Below are 20,254 nucleotides of genomic sequence, written 5' to 3'. Positions count from 1 at the left end.
TCCCACGGCAGGTTTAACCTTACTTCTCACATTACATGATATGTGATATCGACAGAGTAATGCATCAGAAGAAAGAAATACCTTTGCAACCGCGTTCATCAAAGAGGGGGCATAGTCCGTAACAATCGCCTTAGGCATCTCGACTTGTTTCTTCAAAAGTGAGCGACACACCTCCAATGCCCACCTAAAATTATCTTCTTTTTCAAACTCCAAAAAAGCAAAACCAACGGCAAATGTCTTCTCGGTAGATGTAACACCGACCATTTCAAATAATGGGAGTCGATACTTGTTAGTCTTGTAAGTAGAATCGAGAAAGAGCACTGTCTAGAAAGTGTTGAACAACTTTGTCGAATCCGGATGAGTCCAAAAAATATCTCAGACCTTAACCTCGTCATCACAATTTCAGTAGCGCGACACGTATTTGTTATCATCCAACATTTTCAACAATTGTTGCATCTCGCTCCTATCTACCCTACTCGCCTTATTATTGCGGTACCGTTGATTATACACTTGCCTTATATTTGATATGTTGTCGGGTTCCTTCCTTTTCAATGTGACAAGTATATTTTTCGGTTGGAAAAAATTCAAGGACGTGTCTTTAATAGATGCCTTCTCAACCGGCAGGATGACCTTGTAATTTTGAGCACAAATCATGGTTATGCAAACCACTAATAACAGATAATCTCCATTTCTTGCTAGCCAACATGTAATAACATATTTTAAATGGACACTCGCATTTTCTAGTTCCCGTGTCGTCTCTTTTAAAATTCTTTAGAGGAGGATGGTATTTCCTGCTTCTTTCGCACAATATTATTACAAACGGGTTTCTTCTCGCCATACCATTATCCGATCTTCCTATCACCACACCAAAACCAAGGTTAGTTGCATTCCTAGGAATCCATGTTAGCATGCTTTCACGATCATCAAAGTCTTGCTTGCTGCTAAAGTCACCTCCGACATCTACTACATTTGCGACTACCCCATCGATGTTCGTACAGACATCAACTAAAGTAGCTAATTCTCCTGAAATATTATCGGGGTGCACCATACCTACTTTGCCAAAATCACACAGAATTGCAAAATGCTGGAAAAAATTGCATGGATTATTCCGTAGATGCACCTACGGAAGTTTTCTTCCTCAACACGTTCGGTAGATGATCTATGGAAGCTACATAACCTTTTTACAGAAAAAATCATTGATAATGTGAATAATGTAGTGGTTGAAAGTGATTATTTACCTGAAATTCAGACTCTTCTTGCTCCCTTTGATTTGTTGCACAAAAAAATTTGAGTCTTGGAGTGAAATAGGATATTGATGATGTAGGGTTTTTAGGGTGTGGAATATGACGAGTTTGAAGAAATGAAACAATTGGGGGAGTGATCATGCTGATTCAAACTATATCAGACACTTCCGTAGATGCACCTACGGAATCGTCCCTGAACTGATTTTATGTGTATTTTTTCCCCATATACACTAGTTTATTACGCTTCTGTAGATGTATCTACGGAAGGAATCAAATTTTTTCAAAATGTGGAATGCTTCCGAATGTATATCTACGAAAACTGAAGACAAAAATGGAATTTCAGTGTGAGATTGGTTGAAAAACTTTGTTTATTTATCTAGTTTTTATTCATCATCATGAGCAATAAAGAATAAAGAAATCTAATAATTTTGTCAAAAAAAAAAAGAGAATTAAAAAGATATTAAAAGTGCTAGAAAATTCGAGGTGGTGTGCGTCAGCGCATACGTCCTCCTCCCGTCCCGTTTTCCCTATTCCCATTTTATTTCTATTTCATTCCCCTTCCTTACATTTCACCTACTTCCGTTTCTTCACCCTTTATCGAATTCTTTTGCTCCATAGCTTCAGCACCCGTAAGGTAATTCAACTCTGTTCTTCATTATCCGATGCTGTTATTTCACTTCTTCTGATCATGACGCAAACAAAATTAAACATTGGATAATTCCCTAATCTTTATTCATTTCTCGTTTTTGCTATTGCTAGAGCTGCGAAATTGTGCTTTTTATTTATCTCTTTGTGGCTTAAGAATGATTCTCAATTCAGGGTTTTTCTAATTTCCAGAAATTGGTTGTTATAGTTGAGAATTTGTAGAATTGTCGAATTACTTGTACTGATTATCACTTTGATTTGTTGATACGTTGACTTTTGTCAAATTTTATGGTATTTGTGATTATATGAAGCTGTCAACTGTTCTATATTAGGGATTGTTCTTGAATTTGGGATAACTTTATTGTATCATGATCTTGTTGAATTCTGTAGAGATTAAATATGCACACTCCATCAAGCCTTGTCAACATCTCTGTTTCATGGAGGGGGAAAAAGTTTGTTGTAGACATGAGTTTGGATGCCACTGTGAAGGATCTAGGGGAGGAATTGCGAAAATTAACTGATATAAGAGAAGATACCATGAAGCTTATTGTTCCACAAGTTGCTGCCGGTAGAACATCTAAACTGCTGGCTCCCTTTTCAACTGAGCATGCAATTTTAACTTTGCGGGAAGCTTCCATTTCCCAGGTATTATCATTTACATATAGTATATCACGTGGATTAATATATTTGTTTTATTGTTCTATAAAACGTTGCACTATGTTAGCGGCCGGGTGGTTTTCCTTATTGTTTGACCTATTTGAACTAAAATATTATTGAGTTTTTCTAAGGTATCCTCTGTTCACATGATATTATTGTTGGCCTCTCATTCTTCAACATCTATTTGAGTAGACACGGTTCTTCTTATATGCTATTATTCCAACTGTATTATGTTTTTTCCTTCCATCTTGGTTTGCAATTGAACTCTAAATTTTAATACTGAAAGAAGAGACTGTATCTTGGTATTTCATGTTAGGTTACTTGCATTCATGATCAAATATCATGCACTTTCTTCAAATTAGATCTTCGGCTCTGGAGTAAAGATTTCTTCATAGATTTCTTCATAGATAAACTGAGCATATATGAATTTGAAAATACATTTAGGCTTTGTTTGGGAGTTTGGAGGGGAAGGGAGGGCTTTGAAAAATGGAAAGGATTTAGTGAAAAGAATAGAACGATTTAGGTGAGGAGGGTTTTGAGGAATTTATTTTTATTCAAAAACCAAAATCCCCCTAAGGGAGCTAAAAGATTGTATTGGAGGAGGGGTTAGGAGGGTTTGGGAGCTTTTAGACAAATTGTTCCAATATAATTTATGTTGGAATAATATTCCAAAAATTCAAAAATGTTAATGATTAACACTCTTTTATCATTCTATACAAAATCTTTTTTTTTTTTCAAAAAATGTTAAAAGATTTTTCTATATTTTAAAAAAAAATCGTTTTTCGAAGCCCTCCCTTCCCCACCTCTCCAAACTCCCTTACAAAGCCTTAATAATGGGAGGACGAGACCTCTGTTACAATCTCAAAGCAGAAAATGTGAAGTAGAAAAAGAAGAAACTCAGACAATGCCTCAGTTACCCAATTGCTAATTCTCATGTACCCCTCACTGATCCCCACCTCTCCACTTATATAGAATTGATTTCATATCTCTCCCATAAGTTGGATCTAAACGTTCTTTCGTTTGCCGTGATTCAGGATAGACCATTATGGTGTCTCTAGATCCATGTAGCAGGCCCCCACTTAGTGGAAAAAGGCTTTGGTTGTTTATTACTTGTTACCCTAAGTTAATTTTGTTTCCTTTCCAGGACAAGTCAATTCTAATGATGGGCGTATCAACAAATGAGGTCGACAAAGTTCTGAAAAATGCCGAAGCAAATTTAAGAATAGCAGGATTTGAGGAGGAGGAAAAGAGACTGAAACAGAAAATTTCACATGGACCCCGTGTTTCATTGAAACTTCCTCAAGGGCCTTATATATTTTGTGAATTTCGCACTCTTGAAATTCCTGGATTGAAGGTATTATTTTACAATATGATTATTGATTATTTATTTTGAGCTCAAGAAGAGAATCATCAAGCATGCAGTTCCTATTTTATCTTCAATAGTTCCTCATGCACCTGCATTTACTTTGTTATTAGTAATTTAGTATAGTGTTTTGGCAAAAAAATCATACATTTGTTTTTGGACTGGGAAAGTGTAGCTTAAGCATATGACATTTTCCCCGTTAAACTTTGTTAATGGTTATTGATTATCCATTTCTTTCTTTGCCTCCCATCATATTTGTAAAATTTAATGAAGGTTTCTCTACTTATCATGAATGGTTTTTGCTTTTGGCTACCTTCAGTTGAATCCCCCTCCATCTGAGGCACTGAAAAGAATGCATATGCTTGCTGCTGATCCTGGAATTGTTGCAGTCATGAACAAGGTACCCAAATACATTTTGACATAGTTATATATATTTGTATCATAATGACAGTATGGTGCATATCCTGACAAATGTTTGGTTTGCATCTTGTAGCATCGTTGGCGTGTAGGAATCATGACTGAGATGGCTCCCATTGGTTATGTTGGTGTGAGCCCAAAATGCATTCTTGGTTTTAACAAGGTATTGGAATCTTCAAGATGAGAAAGAATGGTATCTTAAGTATCCACTTGTATTCTCTTGTTAATTTCTCTTATTTTTATTCTTATTTCCAGAATCATGGAGAGGAAATATCATTGCGACTTCGAACCGATGACCTCAAAGGTTTCAGGAAATACGAAAGCATCAAGAAAACTCTTCTACATGAACTTGTAAGCTATATCATGCACCACGAGTATCATTTTTTTTCTCTTGATCCTAAGCATTTTAAGTAACAGAAAAAATATAAGGCGCAAATGTCTATTTGTTACTTGAAAGTTATTAAAGTAACCCGTGTTTCATTTCAGGCTCACATGATATACTCTGAACATGATGCAAACTTTTATGCTCTGGATAAGCAGGTGCATGCACTTTCTTGAGTGTTTGTTTGGCTATCAGTCTATTATTACATTTTGATTTATTGCCTTGCTGATTTAATTTTTTTCTTTTTCTTTGCAGTTAAACCAAGAAGCTGCTAGTTTAGATTGGACCAGATCTGCAGGCCACACTTTGAGTGGAGTGAGGAGTTCTGAAACCTATGAAGATGATTTTGTAGCTGACGACAATAGTAATATTCCTCAGAAGCTTGGAGGTAATAGGTCAGACCAGCTAATGAGTGCTCGCGAATCTTCAGTTACTGCTGCTTACCATAGGATGGCTAGTGTTATCTCTAACAAGCTGGAAGAGTCCGAAGTAAATCAAGAACCGGACCATGATCATTCCGGTGCTGATATCAGAGAAAACCCCGATCATATGGAATCTTCCTCCGAAGAAATTAAATATAGTGACACACCTATCATTATTGACGAAGGACTTAATGAGCCCGACCCCGATGATCAAATTAAAAATGGAATGAAACATGAACCTGATCCCGATGATTCTTATCATGGTAAAGCTACTCTCTTTTACGTTTGTCCAGAAACTACTGATAGCTGGATTGTATTTGACCAAAAGCCTTTTGATTTTGATGTAGCAGAGCCTTTGCATTCTCAGATAGGTACAGTGAATATGGATGCAAGTTATCCTGATGCAAATGATTCAGAAACATCGTTAAAGTCTATTGCTCCAGAAATTGGTAAGTGTTCTCAAAAAATAGGTTTTAGATAGACACATTGTCACTCATAAACTTCACAAAAATGAATTGGTGGAAAAAATAAACAGTTCATAATAGTATGCATCTGTCAGGGGAAATAAACAAAAGAAATAAATAAAAGAAATAAATAAAAGAAATAAAAATAATTTCATTGCTTGATTAAAAATTGTGGGTATTGGGAGAAGTATCTCTCCTCCATGGATTTCCCCTTTCACATCTGGAAGCTTGTTAGGTCTACTCAAAATATAATTATCAGATTTACCAATATTTCCACTATAATTTATAACATAATTTCCGTTGACCAACTATTTTGCTGTCCAAACCAACTACTTTCTCCTCTTTTTTCTTCAAAGCAGCTATCCTTCTCTCTTAATAATTTCTTGATTCAATTGGTTTCTTATTGCCTCTAAATGTCAATTGTAAATGACGGTTGCTCATGATGAATTTGATGTAGAAATAAATATGATAGCAGAACCTGATCCTGATGACAGCATGGTTCCCACACCAAAATTATCTACATTGCAGACTGATGAGCCAGATCCAGATGACCAAGAACTCCAGAGGATAAATGGTGCCATGACTGCTGTATGTAATCGATTGCAGAAGGCCTTGGAGATGCTAAAAAGTGAAGTTAGTCCAATGCAAAGTACTTCAGTTCTCCAAACTCTCTTTAAAATAATTAGGTATGCTTATGCACAATTATACAGAAAAATCATTGATACCATTTTGTCATCCACTTGTTAGGTTTTAGCTTCAAAAAAATTTAGAAAATACTTCTAGTAATTCTTTGTTCAGTACTGACAAAGCATTCCTTTTTCTATTGCAGTAATGTGATCGAACATCCAGAAATGGAAAAATACAAAAGATTGCGGAAGGTATATAATCTATTCTACCCCTTGCAAGTTGGAATGCTGCCTGCGGCATTGCTTTATCCTGACATTTCCATTAGTTCTATTTATATTATTGATTTAAAAAATTAATAACGAACACTGATTTTTCAGGCTAATCCTGTCATTGAGAGGAATATCCTTACTAATAAAGGTTTGCATCTTCTGACCATTGAATTTTAATTTCAGTCGTTCTGGTTGTATAGAACTGCCATCTTCACAGAACATGTTTCCTGTGTGCGAATTTTTTGCAATCATATGTCATACTGGCATGTTATTTCTTCTGTACATGCTGAAAATTGGGTTAACATCTTTCTCTTTTTTTTTTTCTGCTACAGCTGCCTTGGAAATTCTCTCGTTAGTTGGTTTTAGAGACGATGTTATATTTGACAATTTTGGGAAGGAAGATGCATACTTGGTGTTGAAGCGGAATGATCCTGGCCTATTGTGGCTAGCTAAGTCAATGATTGAGTCAAGTAGTGCTTGCTAGCTCTAAAAGCAATTCTTAAAGACAAAAAGTAGTGGCATGTAGAAATGTACTATATAAAAGATATCATTTGAATATGTAAATGAGTTAAAATTGTCACTTTATATTGTCATTACGTGTCAAATAGTGTGATATATTATTCAACACATAGAAATGCGGTGGAAAGAAAAAAACTGTATATAGGAATATTGGAAGGGCTAATAAAAACATGGGATTCTATCAAATGATAGCTGTTTTTGTTCATTGTGCATTTGTTGCATTTTGGTGATTATTGTTTATGGACTACAATTTGCCTTTGAGTGAAAAAATATAGTTGCCTTTGAGTGAAAAAATAGAGTTAAGTGTATGGAAAATGGTATTGCGGGTACATCGCAACATTACTAGTTGGCAAATTTTCCATTCTTTACTTGGCAATGCCAAATGATGTTGAAGGTGCCAACAATTGAGGCAATCATAAATAATGGTCCTTGAAGGGATCAATGTCTAAAGCAGTGTTTGAAGCATCAAACAATCAAAACATCAAATGGACATTGACAAAACTACTGATGTTTTGAACAGGATCAGAAAATAAAGAGTAAGCATCTTTGAAAGATATGCTACCAGCAGAAAAGTGGAGTCAAGTGTCTTATATTCTGTCTTCCAAGGGAATATGGATCTGTTGCAGCAAGGAAAACATGTTGGATAAGTTTGAAGTAAGTTTGAAGGGGATATGTTTAGGCTTTTCACCAATGAATTACCTATTCAACTATCATTCTAAAAGTTGATTTTGAATCCCTCGACAATCAAGTAATAAACTTCATTTTTAATTTATGAGAAATTCGAATTAATTTTGCTACAAATAGAAGAGAAAATGTGGTAGGAATGTGAGAACTGGATCTGATCACCTTGCTCCTTAAAAAAGTAGTCCAGTGAGTATTTGAGATTAGGAGTTCCCGACATATCTTTAGGTTTGCAGCATCGTTAATTTGAACTAAGGATATGATGACTAAGACACCTTATATGCAAGGAATGCAAAGCTAATGCTAGGCTACCGTAATAATCTTCCTTTGATGTATGTCACCACTCCAAATAAATTTCAACATCCATCTATCAATTTCCCTAGGTAACAGTCAAGGTCAAGCATAAAATGAAGACAAAGCAAACAAGCGTGCTCTGGATAACACTTTTACTATTTGGACTCTACCAGCAAGGGACAATAGGGAAGAATCCAAGTTGATAGTTTAGCTCTGATCTTGTTATAGCTATAGGGACCCTAAGTACAACAAAGGAACCCAACTAATGTTGATTCCAAGTAAATTAGCTATATTTTGAACTCTATGATGAGGGATGGATCTAGAAAACATGGAAGATTTAGCGTGTGTTTGGACCAGCTTCTCTTCACCGCCACCGCACGTTTGGATAGCAGTTTGCCGTGAAAACGAGAAGCCACAAAGTGTAGCTTCTGTGCTACCGTGACTTTTCACTGCGATTATGCGTATTCTGCCGTCAAACCAAACATAGCATTAGTGCGGTTGACCACCTGTCCGACCATCTTACCATATCTATAAAAAAGGTTGGACAAAGCTTCATTGTTGCCAAATTTTCCTTTACAAAATGTATTATGCATAGAGGATATCATGAGAAGGTACGTTGTGATTTCTTGGACCATTAGTAAGATGAAGATAACCTTAATCCACTAGCATGTTGATAGTATTCCATTAGTTTTGAAACAAATAGACCTCAAAAGCCATCAAGATATAGGGCTCCCTCATTGTTCATGGAAAATACAACATTGTGGATTCTTATGCAATAAGAATCAGGTAAGAAGGTTATTCATATTAACATTAACTAGTTTTGGAATCACTTCCTCAATGATACCATTATCATGGAATTGATTACCAACAATGAATAAAGAAGTGAAATGATCTACAAAATGATTTGCAATGTCATTAGGATCAGTTAAAAGATTATCATTAAGTTAAATGAAAGAGATCAGCTTGTTAGCATTTTTAATCTCGTGTTCCTGTCTCCTTTAGAGTTTAGAGTGCCACTTAACTTTGAATTTCTCATGCCACCAAATTTCTTCTAAGTTAAGGTCCACATATAAATCCAATTAAGCTTCTTTTTTTCAGGTTGAAAGTATTATCACTAAATGCCTATGTTTGTAATCTGACATAAGATCTAATTTATCAACAACATTTTTAACTTGTTGTGGACATTACCAAAAATCTCCTTATTCCAAATTTTCAAATTGTCTTTGAGGAGCTTAAGATTTTTGGTCAGAATAAACATGAAGCAACCAATGATATTAATGTTCCATGATGTTGATGTAATCATTATGACTAGACCACATCCTCACAAATTTAAACTGAGATAAATATGTTGTGATGATGGTGTTGGAATTACACTCGGAGAGGATAATCATCAAGTAATTGATAGAAGCATAATGACAAAGATATCAAAAATACTTCCCACCATCTTTAACCATAAATGAAAAATGTTGGGTATCATATGAAACAATTGTAGGGTCTAGATTTTTGAGCATAATCCTCAAATATTAAAAAGGATACTGCCTCTATCGTTAATTGCAAAAAACATAAGGTTAAGCATGTTCTGCCAAATTTTATTACTTTTGTTAACATATTTAATTACAAAAGTGATAGATATCTAATGTATTCTCGAGTAGCACAACGGGGTGGTGGCGCAGTTGGCTAGCGCGTAGGTCTCATAGCTGAGAGTAATCCTGAGGTCGAGAGTTCGAGCCTCTCTCACCCCAAAATCTTTTTTCAATTTAACTTTTTCTTACACTAATTCCCTTTCTTCAGTTAACTTTTTTATTTTATTTTTTTTAATGCAAAATAATTTCAATTGAATATAAACCGCATGAAATCAAATGGTGATAAAAAGACCAAGTGCACGGAAAGTTGACTGCACCTGATCCCGGTCATCCCCAGTCACCGTTACTTCCTCTCTAATTCCTTTATCGATAACCTAGAACGGTAATTATACAGCACCGTGTTCTCTCCGCGACGGTAACGTAACAAACTTTTCAACTGAATAACCATGGCGTTACAAATGGCACCTAGCTCCTCCAAGGTTCTCATCCTCGTTGGAGCTGGTACGCTATCGTTTCTCTCCTTTTCCTTTCTATAATTCCGATTACATTCTTCTCTGATTTTATTTTGGATCATCGATTTTTCATTGTTGGTGAATTCCGATTATAGGTTTGGCTAGTTCGATTGTTTTGAATGGTGGACAATTGTCTGCTGTTATTGCACAGCTTCAGGAAGTGCTCAAGGGAGTTGATGATCAGGTTAAGATTTCAACTGCTGGATATGACTCCGCCGCTATTGCTGCTCAGGTATTGTAGAATTGTTTATTGTTGAATATTTTTCCACTGCGTAGCATATGGATTGAGAATTAACGAGTTTTAGGGCCTGCTTGGCAGCACAAGTGCTTATCTAAATAAGCACTTATGAAAAAACTTGCATAAGCTATTTTTCTAACAAAAGATGAAATAAGCTATAATTGTTTTCATTAGTTATCTTTGAGAACATATAAAAATTAGCTCAAAAAAGTTTATGAATAGTGCTATTATAAGTTGTTTTGATAAGCTCTTTTAAACTGTATCACAAAATTTATGGCATAAGATAGGCTCAAATAAGCTAATCCAAACAGGCCCTTGGTGATGTGAGTGACTACATGTCCGTGATGTTATGCAGGAAGCTTGGTGTATATTTGTATATATTTTTGTTTTATTTTGTTTATGTTTTATGTGGGTTAAACTGTTAGTTATAGGCTATTGCTCAGTAGATTGGCCCTATTGAGATAACTTGCTTGAGAAAAGGAACCCGGACAAAGAAAAAACAGAACCAAGATGGGGATTTATCTGTGGGAAAGGAAAAATACTTCAGTTAGGCTATTGTTTATTTTTGAAGTTTCAATTTGATATCAGCTATGATATGTTAGTAAGTCCATAGCTATGGCTACAATTACTAAAGTGTATTGAAGATGGAAATAGATGAATGTAGAGAGTTTGAGCGATGGGGGCTCTTGATGAGAATATGGGAGTGCGGAAGAGTTTGGACTGCTATCCGCCATTAACAACACTGGAAAGGATCCAAGTAGCTAGATGAACAGGAAAATTACTTCTATTTAGCATGGCAGGCAGGAAAGGATCCAGATAATTGGTGGATGGATACTGAAACGAAGGAAAAGAGGGGAGGAAGAGTTTGGAATGGTGCAAGAGAGAATCAGCTTGCTGAAATTGCTTAGATATTCTTTTTGGCAGTGAGAGTGAGTTGGGCGGAGAGTTTCTATTATATTTGGACAAACTTACTACTCTTCTTATGTTGATATCATACTGTTTTTCGTAGTAGAATTTCAGAAATAAACCAATATTATTCAACTGTTTCTTGTTCAGTTCTATCTTTTATAATATTTGATGTTGATGGTAAAGCAATTTCTTCACAATGAACTTATTGGTTTTCATGCTGCATATGCATATTTTTAACTTCAGGTTCGGCAACTAGCTCAAGAAATTAGGGAGTTGACCTTGTCTAGGCCTATGACTATCTATAATGAAAATTCTTCTAGAGGTATATTGATTCAATTATATCACAACTTCTACTTCTGCAAACTTGAGCTATACTTAATGAAAGTACTTTTTTTATATATATTAAACTTGCTAAGGTGTGTTGGGTACTTGTGTTATACTATTTTAAAATTGGAGTATAGACATATATATCGTTCAACTGGTTCAACTAATGAGTAATGACCCAGTAATCGGATAACTTACTGAGTAAAATTTAATAACACAGTTTCCAAGTGTTGATAGATCTATCATCTAATGTATACAAGAGAATCTTATTCGCTATATAAATATATTAATGTTGACATTTGGGTGCAGGGGGTCTCGCTTCTTACTTACTACCTGCTGCTGCAATAGGAGCTATGGGATATTGTTACATGCGGTGGAAGGTGAGACTATAACCCAACTTCTTTTCTTCACCAATGTAGTTGTGTATGAACCAGAATACGATGTGAGATGTGACATGACGATGCTTAACACATAATCTTACCACTGTTGTGCAGGATTTGTCATTTTCTGATGTAATGTTTGCGACAAAAAAGAATATGGCTAATGCTGTTGCAAGTGTGTCAAAGCAACTAGAGAATGTACATGAAACATTGGCAGTAAGTAGCTTTTATTAGTTGTTGATATTTCTTTTCTTTCTATTTGAACGTCTTTTCTTTGGATTTGGATCCTCTCCAATTTTCTCTCCTTACTCTCTATCTCTCTCTTAATTTCACTCTCTTCATTAAAAAATAATAAGAGAATCAAGAGAGAGAAAGAGAGTAAGATTAAAAGAGAGATAGGAAAGAAATGAAAAGAAAATTGAAGGAGAAGAACCAATTTCCTTTTCTCTTTGAATGTTGCTGATCTTTTGTGTTTATTTAATTTAATTTGAACAGTCAACAAAAAGACATCTAACAAAGAGGTTGGAAGGTCTTGACTTGAAGGTTGAAGAGCAGAAAGAGTTAGGCCAACATATTTCAAATGACGTAAGCAAAATTAATTTTCTTTTAGTCTAGTTTAAGACATTAATGTAATTTACATTGACTATGTTGTCTAGAGAGTTTGAATATTGTTGCCCTGTTATTCTGAATAATAGATGATTTAGCAATTAGCAAGGTAGATAGGGTCTGTGCAACATTATTTAAAATCAATCACATGCTTTCACTTAAAAACTCAGGGCTTTTGGGATAGTTTTTCACGATACATTGATTTCTTCAATCTACAATCCCTATTACCACTTTTCCCTTGATCAACGAACCTTGAGTTAGGTTGGCTCTCTAGGTACATCTCTTCTTGCTAAGGTCCTTGATGAACGGCATGCTTGACATCCAATGATAGCTAGATTCAAAAGAGATAAATAATCAATCAGTTGCAAGACTAGCAGGTAGAGAAAAATTGTGTCAGAATAATCAACACCTTAGCACCAAAACAAGCTTATAAGCTTATAAGATAGTAGCTGTTCAACATTTTCAATCAATGACGTTTAACACTTTGTACTTCATTGTGTTAAATACCAATTCTTTAAAAAGTTCTAGCTGGTAGTTGAAGCCCAATAATGATTTTATATTTCTAGCACACCCTCTCAAGAATGAGCTTTGGGGCTTGAAGTGTTGACAATGCAAAACCATATTACCGTATGCTCAAATTTAGTTACGAAGAATGTGGATGTTAAGGGTTGAACTCTTTATGCATGCTCGCTCATATTGGTCATTTACATGCCAAAAACCTGTAGTTGATGTCCCAAGAAGGTTTTTTTGCATGCTTGATGTAGGATAAGTAACCTAGGAGTACAAATTGCTCCTTCAGCTCAAACTTAGAAGCTATGAAAAGAAAACTATAATTAATCATCAAAAAGTCATCTAAGTATTACGTTTGAAGGCCTAGTTGTAGATATAACAAAGGCAAACAACCTAAGAATTGTACAATTTTAAGAGGGAATATGATAATTCAAAATTAGAATAATGTCCTGAATACTAAATAACAGTAAAATAATCCCAAATAGATAGCCCTAATTAAGATATTTAAAAGCTAAGTTCATTTATTAAAAAAATTAAAACTTAAATTCATTATAAAAGAACATCCCAATCTACATTATTTCCCCCAGGGGAGAGTTCTCCTCCCAAGAGTCAGAAAAATCAAATGGAGTTGAATCCTGTGAGTGAAAAGCATTAATTGTGCGAAGATTGTTGGAATAGGAACTGTCCCTCCATTTTGCAAGTTAATGGAAAGAGGGGCAGAATAACCATTATACCCTACATCCAAGTAAATTTCAAACTCCTTTTGCTGCTGACTAACAAGAGCTGCTTCTCTTTAAATGATCACCCACACACTGTCACTTCCCTTGGACTTGGATGTTTCAACTCTTCATAAGGCTATATAGACGAGGCAGATATCTTCTTTCAAAAAGGATATTAGTTTATCCCACTTTTCCAAAATATTATAAATTGATCACCTCTTTTGAGGATGAATGTAAACTTCACAAGCAGTCAACATCGGGTTCCGCTAACATAGTAGTTTACTATGCAATGTGTTACGACCTCAAGTGATAATGCAGACCTAAATGGAGAACTAATTAATTGGTTGCACACGCTTATTATGTGCAGAATGGTGTTATCCAAATATAGGAAATGGGAGGTAAAGAGTGTAATGTGGCCGAGTGTGGGAGGCTAGCAAATTGTGTGACTCATGTTATAAGAGATGAAAGAGAGAGGAGGGGGGATCATTGAGGATTTTCGGTTAGAAACCATTTGGTTTGGTTTGGAGTGAGAGTCATCTCTTTTCTGAGAGGAGCGTAGCTCTGGACAGTTGGAGTACCAATTCTACTGTAATTTTCCTTTTCAATCAATAATACTGTTTTTCAGTTCTCTCAGTTTGGGTTCCTATCACAATGGAATCACTTGAATTGCTATTTAGAATTTTAAATTTTTTTTCTTAACATAAACACATGTTCATGACTGCTTGCAAATGCTTCAGGTAGCAAGCACATGGGGGCATATACCAGCTCCATTGGTCATGGAATTTCATGGTTCTGTGGACCAGGCTGTCTGGAGTCCATTGATGTGGTCAGTTTTTTTATCTAATGTTTCAAAGTGGGGGTCTGGGGTTGGCAGCGATGTTGTTGGGAACCTTTCTGGCAACTTTCTGCCGATTTGTTGCCACGAGGGACATTAGAATTAATGGGTCTACTTGACAGTGAACCTGAATATCTGATAGTGTCCTCAAAGTGCCGAAGTCGTAGAATTTAGAAAGAACACAAGATAATGATAGAGTATGAAAGTAGTGTTCATACAGGAATATAAATACCAAATTGATGAGTGACAGAGGTACTCCCACAATAAACATATCCTTTTGGCGTGGAGTGCTCCGTTGCTTCTTTGACTCAAACCCATATACTCATTGAATAGAAATTACTATTGTAATTAATCATTCAAAAGCTATCCAAATGCTTAAACTGAATTTTGATAGACCTAATATATAAAGCTAGCAACCTAACAGGTCCTATTTTAAGCTTGCAAACCCTAAATACTAAATAACAATAAAATAATACCAAATCGGAAACCCTTATTATGTACTGAAATTATAAATATGTAATAAAAAATAAACAATCTTATCTAGTTCAATTATTTAACTTGAATTTGATTTGGTCCTCAATAATGGAGTATGTTTTGTGAACTAAATTTGCAGTGTGCATAGATCTAAGTGCTTTGGCAAAATGAATTCTTACACTGATCATCGCGGGCTTATAAATTTTCTTGCAGGTGAATGCAGTAAAGTCAGACCTTTCTCAGATTGGGTGTGATGTTGAACTTATACATCAAATGATGTCCGGGCTGGTAAATTGCAGAACTTTCTCGTTGCTCTTTTCTGCTCTCTCTTTAGCATATAACCAAATTTAACAATCATTTTTTTGATGTTCTAACTCGAATCAAACGCTTAACTTGATAGGAAGAGAAGCTCAAGCTTATCGAAGGCAATCAGGTTATAAGTTTAACTTAACAGACATGCGCTATACACTCTAGCATTAGTTTTTCAAAGTTATTAGATATTTTCCTGATTTTTCTTGTTAAATATCATGTAGGATGTTACCAACTCAGGTATCTGGTATATGTGCAAACTTGCTGACAATCTCAACAATGAGCCAAATGGTAGAGTTTACAAGGTTAGATGTTTCAGCTTTGTATGTATTTTCCTCTACTCTAGTTGGGTATATAAGTAGTCACAAAAAGGGAATCTGGGTTTTCTTATTTTAAGACTATTCTATATTGAAATCCATTTATTGTGAATAATACTGCTCTAGATTATCATGGAAATTTCTCATTTTTCTTATGCAAATACCAAGCCTTAGTTTTATGGGAATTATCGACAGGGACTTGCAGAACTTACATCGACACTTGAGGAGAAAGCCCCTAAGGTTTTGTCTTCTCTGTCTAATGTCTTTCAATTAAGTTGTTCTCGAACTCCTATCCAGAGGTGACATATTTCATTAATGCATTTCAGGGGCTTCAATTCATCGCTGAAACACCCGACACCATTGAGAACTCAGCCATAATAACAAAGAAAGTTGGTCTCAACTTTTCAGACGAGAAACAATCTTTTTCTAAATCAAGAGTACACAGGGCATATCCTGTTGGCATTTCGGTGAGCAAGGGCATTTCTGATTTGGTTTGATTAGCCTTTTGCTTAAATTGCAGTGATCACCCTATCAGCCTGCATGATCACATTCGATTCAATAACAGTACTATTCTTATGGACAGTAGAAGTGATTAAAAGACATTTGTTAAAACAACCAAAAAAACCGCACACACAAAAGGGAGAGCCTTCATCCCCGTGTTATTGAATTTTTGTCTCTTGTATATGCCTTTGAGACTAAATTATACTTGATTCTTTGTATATTTTACTGTAAATTTTGTTTAAATTGGATTTCCAATTTTCCTTCAGATGTAATGAAGCTCTGGGACAGTATCTTATAAGTGTCTGTATGCCAAAAATAATTCAAGTTTATTAGCAACGTCTGGAACTATAAATAAGCTATGTGGATATATAGTTGATAAAAAACTATGAGGTGTACCTTACTTACAACCACCAGAAAAGAATTTAAATATTCGGACATGAACAAAAATATGGTGAAATCAATTCAAACTTGGTTAGGCACAAACTTTCAAGTCATCTAACAAAATATTATTTGGCCTCTTCTGTTAAGAACGCACACCTTTTATTTTCTTTAGAAGACAGCTATGTTGGTTGAGTTGACAAGATTTAACAGATATTTTTGGTCATTATAATGAGGAAAAGTTTTTCCTAAAAATTATGGGTTTGGGAAAAAAAAATGAACACAACAAAATAATTGAAAGGGAAATTTGATATGTGCTGCAAGAGGATATCTCAATCCACCTCTATTATTTTTTGAAGATCTCTTAAATTGTCAATTTTGACCATTTCTTACGGAATCTATCCGGACGAGATATATAGTTTTGGAAGGATACTTTTTTTTCTTCTCAATTCTAACCATTCAAGTTTAAGTATTTTAAAATCTAAAGGTGTGATTGTTTCAAATATTAAAATTATAATTCTGAAAATATTATACCAAGAAACTTTATTCTTCTTGCGACCGCCTAGTTGTAAGGTTTTGGGAGTACAAAACAATTGAAAAAAAAAAAAAGCACATTAAAAGAAGAGAATCTCCTAAAATGAGAATTAACATGCATAAAAAATAAAAAAAAATAAGATATATGTATATGCTATCATTGGTTTAATTGTAACATCTTTGCTTAAAATTTCTAAATGTAGCAACAATAATGCTACTAAATCAACTACCAATCTAAGAACTATGGATGCCCCATTCTCGTTAAAATACCCTTTTCAAAATTGAAATTTATTTTACCAAATCTCACAATGATGTTTTAAGGTATTTGATGTTATATGATAAGTAGTGAGTGAATCTTTGTTTTATGATAACTTTTCTATATTAAAAGTTTTAGGGTTAAATATACAAATTTTCTATAATGTTAGTAAGTTTTGTTTTTAATCTCTGGTAATTTTTTTTTGCAACTCCCCTTGCAATATTTAGATTCCTTCAAATATTCTCTGACTGTCACATGCAGCAAAGATTCTCTCTGGCTGCAGTGGCGAAGCCAGAAAAATTATAAAGCCCGGGCAAAAATTTAAAGACTATAAAATCGTAAAGTTCCAAACAAAAAAGAAGGATTTGGTTCAAAATAACAAAGAAATAGATTGTTCTGTCAACTAGTATTTCTAAGTCCCCCTTATTATATAGAAAAAGTATTACCTTGCAACATCTTTTCTTTACATGGTAATTAAGGTTAAAGCATTCTACAAAGGTTTCATTGGAGATGTTGGTAGTGAATCAAGAATGGTGGGAATTGAAGCACCTGTGGCAGAAGCATATTTCTCAGTTCCAGTTCTACCAAATTAAGATAGAACTAATAATAGAAGTAATATCATGTTTGTAATGTCTAGTATATCTACAATATAAGAAAGTTAGATGCTCTGGAAAAGACCTAACTGCCCCTTTGCTTTGTTAGAGAGCCACGTGGCTACCTCCTTTGCATTTCTTTGCTTCTTGCTTTTGCTATCTGTCTCTCATTTCTTTTCCTATCTATCTCTCCCTCTTTCTCTCATTTTTGTTATCTCTTTCTCTCTCTCACGTCTCTGTTTTTCTTCCCCCTCTTTCTCTTCTTCTTCATTCACTATCTTCTCCCTCTTTCTCTTCTTCCTCGAAACGAAAGGCTACAGTGGTGCGAACAGAGGAGAAGATGACGAAAGACTAATCTGGCGACGATGTCAGATTCGTAACGAACATGTGGTGGTCTGCCACTGTTTATGCAATTTGAAGGTAATGTTTTATACCTTCACTCCAAGTTGCTTCTGATATATTATGCTCTTCCTCTTCATCCTTTTTTTCCAGATCCAACACTTTTGTGGCTTAGGTTTTCTAGATCCAACACTTTCGTGGCTTAGGGTTTCCAGATCCAACTCTTTCATGACTTAGGGTTTGCGGATCCAACGCTTTCTGTTTCTTCTGTATAGGATGCAATAAGTGGTGGTGGTGGTGGTTGCGTGCCTTCTCATGTCGACATATTTTTTTAGGTTTGATATTTCTGGCCTTTGTTACTCTGAAACGGGATATTTATTTTTGGTGTTGTTCTCACATTCTCTTACCCTTATGCAACCTATTATTGTTACAAGGTGAAAGGACATTCTCTTACTCTTATGCAATTCCGTGTTCGACAACGAGAAGGTAAGAGCTTAAGCGATTCCATGTTCGACAGCTACTCCATATTAGACCGTTCATGTTTCTGATGCTTTAGAGTTACATATCTGAATTGTTAAATACCTTCTGTTTCAGGTGTTTGTTTGTCAGCTATCAACAAAATTTTGGTCCTGATCGATCCATGATGTGTCAAAGAAGTTCAACCAGGAGGTTTCGTTGTCGGGGAAGATTCCAACGGGCCATTTCAATTCAGCATTTCAGTTTTCAAGAGTTTGGCAAAGAGATGCTGCTAATACCAAGAGTCTGAGTCAATTGTTTGCGTGTTTGGTAGGGACCATTTTGACTGAAATGTACATGTGGAATGGTTTGAATGAATGGTATGGTTCTGTTATGAATTTGGATTGAATTCCTTTATAATTAGTGTGGTGATGATAATGCTTTATTTTTTGTGTGAATGTTGTAGGATTGTATTGGTGTATGTGCTGAACGGTTTTGGAATGTGTAGTATGCTTATGTTTAGTTTTGACTGTACCGATGAATGTTTCTAAACGGAAGCAATGTATTGTTTTGTTGCACTGCAGAGCTTGACGTAGCCTAAAAAAATGCAATTCAAATGATACTTCAAAGGTGAAAATCAAGTGTCTTCTCAAGGATTCGTTGATACTATCATCAACAGAGAATTCAAAATAGTTGGAAAAGAGTATTTTGTTGTAGTTCAGGTTGGAAAATCTGTTTGCAGTCTGAGTTATTTTCTTTCTGCTGTCGTGCCCCCTTCATGAGTTTTCATTGAATGTTTTTTCTCCATTTGTTTTGTATGCGACAACTATTAACTTTGGGTTTATTACTTGGTTTTTCTCATTGACCAGGTTCTTTGTGTAACAAGTTTGTGTGACTCATAAATGTCACAGATCAAATTTGATTCTAACACTTGCACATTTTGGTTCAGCATCTATGACATTTGGTACAACCACTATGCACTTCAGTTCCGCATATGGACAATATTTTATTGTACTTTTGTTTTTGATGAGGTGTGTAGTGAATCCTGTTAACTCAAAGTTACTAATGCATGCTTTTGTTTTCAATGGACACACAAATATCAATGCCAAATAATTGATTTGAATCGGATTGTGAAAGTTGAAATTAGCTTATTTCCTAACCATGTGAATACAGTGCTATTTGAATGCCATGAAAGAATTTTAAAATTGTCGTCTTCAATGTATGTTCGATTATGCATCAACCATTGGAACACATTAAGTGTATATTTGGATTTACCACTTAACCATTATTGATTTGTGTGTAATTTTTTAATGAATATACTAATATGTGTAGGTTTTGAAAAGATAAATTGATATCAACGAAAATGGCACTGAAGTTCTCACTGCGCAGGTATTTTGATCGTCCACTTTGACCATTTTTCGAGTTAAATTCTTTTGGTAACTACCTTACATTTATGCCTGGCAATTTGGTATGTCGAAACTCAAATGCTGTCTGCAA

The 20,254-nt window shown here is 35.0% G+C and overlaps 2 protein-coding genes and 1 non-coding gene across 4 annotated transcripts; all 3 read left to right on the top strand.

The window, feature by feature from the left end:
- The first annotated feature begins 1,745 nt into the window (after positions 1–1,745).
- LOC131661619 (uncharacterized) lies at positions 1,746–7,195 on the top strand. Of its 2 annotated transcripts, none has more exons than XM_058931218.1 (13): positions 1,746–1,878; positions 2,280–2,534; positions 3,691–3,900; positions 4,229–4,309; positions 4,403–4,489; positions 4,582–4,677; positions 4,813–4,866; positions 4,964–5,393; positions 5,481–5,579; positions 6,052–6,280; positions 6,424–6,472; positions 6,599–6,638; positions 6,823–7,195. In XM_058931218.1, exons 2-13 carry the CDS (start codon positions 2,289–2,291, stop codon positions 6,972–6,974), a joined length of 1,773 nt encoding a protein of 590 aa, XP_058787201.1. In that variant the 5' UTR covers positions 1,746–1,878; positions 2,280–2,288; the 3' UTR covers positions 6,975–7,195. The 2 variants fall into 2 exon arrangements, with proteins under 2 accessions (XP_058787201.1, XP_058787200.1); XM_058931217.1 differs by having other exon boundaries at positions 5,478–5,579.
- Positions 7,196–9,642: 2,447 nt separating this feature from the next.
- TRNAM-CAU (transfer RNA methionine (anticodon CAU)) lies at positions 9,643–9,726 on the top strand. The gene is given in 2 exon segments: positions 9,643–9,680; positions 9,691–9,726. It is a non-coding gene; the product is annotated as a tRNA-Met (tRNA).
- Positions 9,727–9,829: 103 nt separating this feature from the next.
- LOC131661618 (uncharacterized) lies at positions 9,830–16,537 on the top strand. Its single transcript, XM_058931216.1, has 11 exons — positions 9,830–10,068; positions 10,175–10,311; positions 11,470–11,548; positions 11,860–11,930; positions 12,045–12,146; positions 12,426–12,515; positions 15,288–15,362; positions 15,475–15,507; positions 15,608–15,688; positions 15,896–15,940; positions 16,027–16,537. Exons 1-11 carry the CDS (start codon positions 10,014–10,016, stop codon positions 16,195–16,197), a joined length of 939 nt encoding a protein of 312 aa, XP_058787199.1. The 5' UTR covers positions 9,830–10,013; the 3' UTR covers positions 16,198–16,537.
- The last annotated feature ends 3,717 nt before the right edge of the window (positions 16,538–20,254 follow it).

This window comes from Vicia villosa, linkage group LG3 (genome assembly GCF_029867415.1).
Source record: "Vicia villosa cultivar HV-30 ecotype Madison, WI linkage group LG3, Vvil1.0, whole genome shotgun sequence".
Taxonomy (NCBI): Eukaryota; Viridiplantae; Streptophyta; class Magnoliopsida; order Fabales; family Fabaceae; genus Vicia; species Vicia villosa.
This window is presented reverse-complemented; position numbering and strand designations above follow the sequence as displayed.